Genomic DNA, 4,451 nt, shown 5'->3' with positions numbered 1-4,451 from the left:
AATATATACTAATATTATAATAAAGTAATAAAAAAATATAGATACGTACATTTCCTCACAAAATATATATTCACACACATACATATAAAATGTATATGTACATGTATACTTATATATAAATATAAATACAGATATATGAATATATATATAATATATATATATATATATATATATATATATATATATATTATATATATATTATATATACATATATATTATTATTATATCATATATATATTACCTATAATATTATATATATATTATATATAGTATATATAATATAGTGTTATGCATTTTCTCCTGATGCATAGGTTCTGTCTGTCTCTGAAAGACATTTTTTATACTCATGTGAAGATGTTTTCAAACTGAGGTGAAGATATTCTTATACTGAGGTGAAGACGTTTTATACTGAAGTGAAGACATTTTTATGCTGAGGTGAAGCCGTTTTTATACTGAGGTGAGGACAACAATTTAACATTGAGTTAAAGACGTTTTTTTTTACTGAGGTGAAAACGACGTTTTTGATTTAGGGGTGTTGGCTATCAACCATCCCCACAGGCAGTGTCTGAAGGGCACACCAGTCACGACAATTCAGATAAATAAATAAATAGTTACTTCTTTAGTCCATATTACCACCTTTTAAAAAAGAAAATTGTGCTCTAAAGGTAAAGGATGATAATGCCAAGGAAAGAATATTTGATATTCACATAACCCATTTGCAGCAGCAGACCTGTAATGGCCAATCTATGTGTTTATGCACAGATGGCTATTAGTCAATTAATATGCCTGTGTGACCACATTTTTCCTTGAGAGTTTTTTGAAAATGTTTTTGTTTTCTAATGACATTTATATATAAAGTTGTTATTATTATTATCTAACATAATTATCATTATGTTATATTCTCTCTATAATGTACGATTTATATATATTTTTTACCGAGTACAATTACAGTAGTTACAGCATGCTACACGGTGTCAAATATATGCAAACTGTAATCACGATTGCCCCACTCCTGAAACAGATAGCCAGGGTGGTAATAAACATAAACATAAACCTGATCCCAGGTGCTAACAGTACAATGCATCTTAACGAATATAAGGAAACTAACTTAAAATATGGCCATTTATACACCTACAATCTATTCATTCCGGACTTCGACCCCCATGTTAATATATAAGCCTAACCAGGGGTATTCACTCTTGTGCTTATGTAATACATGCGCCTAGTTTAGGGCATTTACCCTCAGGCCCATATTAAAATGCACCGACATATAAAAAAAAAGTATCAAACCCACTGTTTCGGGTAAAGTCTAAGGGATTTCTGCCTCCGTGGACCCCATGTTTAATATATTGTTAATATATATGCCTAGCCAGGGCCATTTACTGCTGGGCCCATGGAAATACATGCGCCTAGCCAGGGCCTTTTACTCCTGGACCCATGGTAATACATGCGCCTAGCCAGGGCCATTTACTCCTGGGCCCATGGAAATACATGCGCCTAGCCAGGACTCTGCTCCTGGACACTCGTGGCATTCCATGACTCCATCGCACTCAAGCTGAGCTCCCTCACACCTGAGAGGTTTATTTCAGATTAGGGTCCATAATTCCACGCTATTTATATTACTGTTGTTACCATCACGTGAGGGTCGTTCCTTCTAATGCCTGCATGAATGCGTGGTGGATTCTGTGTCACCCGGGCTAGACTGCTATCATACTGAGTTCTTATATTGGTTATTTCATGAATCATTTGATTAGTTATTAGGGCTGGGAGGTGCGAGGGAAGAGCCCACCGTGGGGTTGACGATACAAGGGACGGTGTTAATATTATGTTCTTATATATTAATCATTTGGCACATAGAGTGTGAGGTGTGTGTGTGTTATTATAATACTATTTGATACCATATATATAATATTTTATATTATTATTATATTAATATATAGTATTATAATATATATATATAATATATATATAATATAAAATTAAAATATTATATATATTAATATCTATACACTAAAAACATCTATGTGCAGTGATTTAATAATATGAACACAATTTTGAGAACAGGTCCTTGTATCGATACAAGGACCTGTTCTCAATATTATGTTCTTATATTAATCATTGCACATAGAGTTTTGTGTGTGTGTGTGTGTGTTTATTTGTGTGTGTGTGTGTGTTAATATATATATAATTATTATATATTATATATTATGTAATATATATATATTATATATATTACTAGTATATATATATTATATATATATATATATTATATATATATATATATACACAACTACATAAGTGTGTGTAATATACAATTCCTTGCTCGTTGTTGTTGTGGGGAGAGCTTAGGAGAGACTGAGGCTGAGTGTGGGGGATCACCCTGCCTTGGACCCTCAGCCCTTGCCTCAACCTAATTTTATGCACTAACTTATTTCCGTCCTTTCCTTCTTCCTTTCCTATTCCCTTCTCTTCATCCCTTCTTTATCTCCGCTTATCCTGGTCCTTAACTCATTTTTAACCCTTTTGGCCTCGATATTTTTATAATGCTTATATGACTTATGATGTCTAACACATTTATTTCAACTCTCAATCATTCTGGCAATCCATAAACCTCGCCTTATAAAAAAAGTAAATAAATGAAAAAAAAAAAAATCACCCTCAGGCCCCACCCTAATGTTATCTTTTTGAATGTCCCACAAATGACCTTAGCTGTTGATGTGGCAGAATTTTAAAATAAATAATAAATAACACTCTTTAAAGTTGAATTAACTGATCGATGTTGTCAAGTGCCTCTTTTTATCATCAATAATGAATATAAAACAATTAAAATACCTAAGAAAAAAAAAATTGGAGGCCATGAAATGTTGTGATAATGTTGGAAGTTGGGGATATAACATATGTCATTTTGTGAAGTGTATTGTAAATCATGATCACTGTCATTTACATTATCTTTTAGACAAGTTTATCCTCTAAAACTTCTCAAAAGATCTTAACCCATGCCTCCTTAATTTTGATATAAAATAAGTTTTGATTGATTTTTCACACTAGAAACGATAGTGGTTCCTTGGCAATAGAACTAGTCTATGTAATAGCATAGTCCATAGTCTCTATGGTCCCTAGGCAATTTGTTTTTTAGATAAAACTAGTCTATGGAATAGCATGGTCAATAGTCTCTATGTAAATTTGGAACAGCCTAGCTCAAACAATACCCATTCACAATAAAAATTAAATGTTTAGATTTTCTCTGTTAACATTGTATTGTATTCAAGTATAATTATAATTAATATAATCAATTAATTATTAGAGCCTATTTCCCACATTTGTCACCAGCTTTGTAACATTGGTTCGTCTTACAACTTCTTGTGAGGTGCGGGCTTCTTTTAACTATGATATGTAGGAGAGTGTCAGAAAGTTTTAACATACTTGTTAGAAAGGGAACGTGGGGGGATAATTATACATATTGTAGTAATACACTAATACAGTATAGAAACTAAATGGAAACATTAAAAAAAGAATAATATACATAGCAAATATATATGTTGTACATATTATGTATTTATGTAAAATATATTTTTATTTTAAAATATTTTTATTATATATTATTATATAATATAATATATATTATATATATAGATATAATAGATAATATGATGTACATAAAATTAAATATCTATATATATATATATTATATTTATATATTAATAATATTAATAAATATATTATATAAGTATATATATATATATATAATATTAAAAAATATATATTAATAGCATAAATACATATTACATATATCATATATATATATTTTAAATATAAATTTGATATATAGTATATATGATTGAAACTATTAAAGATAAAAAATTAGATTAAAAATATAATGATATATATTCATTATTATATATTTATATTTTATTTTACATATATAAATACATAATATATTATAATATTATATATTTATATATATTAAAAAGGTATATATTTATATAAAATAATATACATATATATATATATATTATATATATATGATATATATATATAATATATATATATATATTTTATATATATAAAATATATATATTATGATAATGTAGTATATATGTGTAATGGATTGTATATTTCATACACACTCACACACACACACACACACACACACACACACACACACATATATAAAATATAAGATAGATAGATAGAAGATAGATTAGATAGATATGTATGTTTGTGTATATTATATAAATATTTGTATATATTATTATACACATATATTTTAAACATATGAAACTTCATCAGTTCCATGACTCATGGCCAAAGTTCCACAGACCGTGAAAAACCGTTCGGGCAAAGGAATGCAAGGGGAAGTATTTAAAAGGGAACATTTTTCATTGTTTTTGATTATTAAAAGAGGTAGATGAATGGGGCTGTGATATCCGTACCCCACATGCAATTAAAAT

At 28.6% G+C, this 4,451-nt stretch overlaps 1 protein-coding gene across 1 annotated transcript in view; it reads left to right on the top strand.

The window, feature by feature from the left end:
• Positions 1-773, top strand: part of LOC119570714 (zinc finger protein 222-like) — a 1,260-nt gene extending 487 nt beyond the window's left edge. The window contains exons 2-3 of the mRNA XM_037918349.1: positions 507-580; positions 666-773. Of these exons, the coding sequence (XP_037774277.1) occupies positions 507-580; positions 666-773 (182 nt within the window). The remainder of the gene's footprint in view (positions 1-506; positions 581-665) is intronic.
• Positions 774-4,451: the final 3,678 nt, after the last annotated feature.

This window comes from Penaeus monodon, unplaced genomic scaffold (assembly GCF_015228065.2).
Source record: "Penaeus monodon isolate SGIC_2016 unplaced genomic scaffold, NSTDA_Pmon_1 PmonScaffold_365, whole genome shotgun sequence".
Taxonomy (NCBI): domain Eukaryota; kingdom Metazoa; phylum Arthropoda; class Malacostraca; order Decapoda; family Penaeidae; genus Penaeus; species Penaeus monodon.
This window is presented reverse-complemented; position numbering and strand designations above follow the sequence as displayed.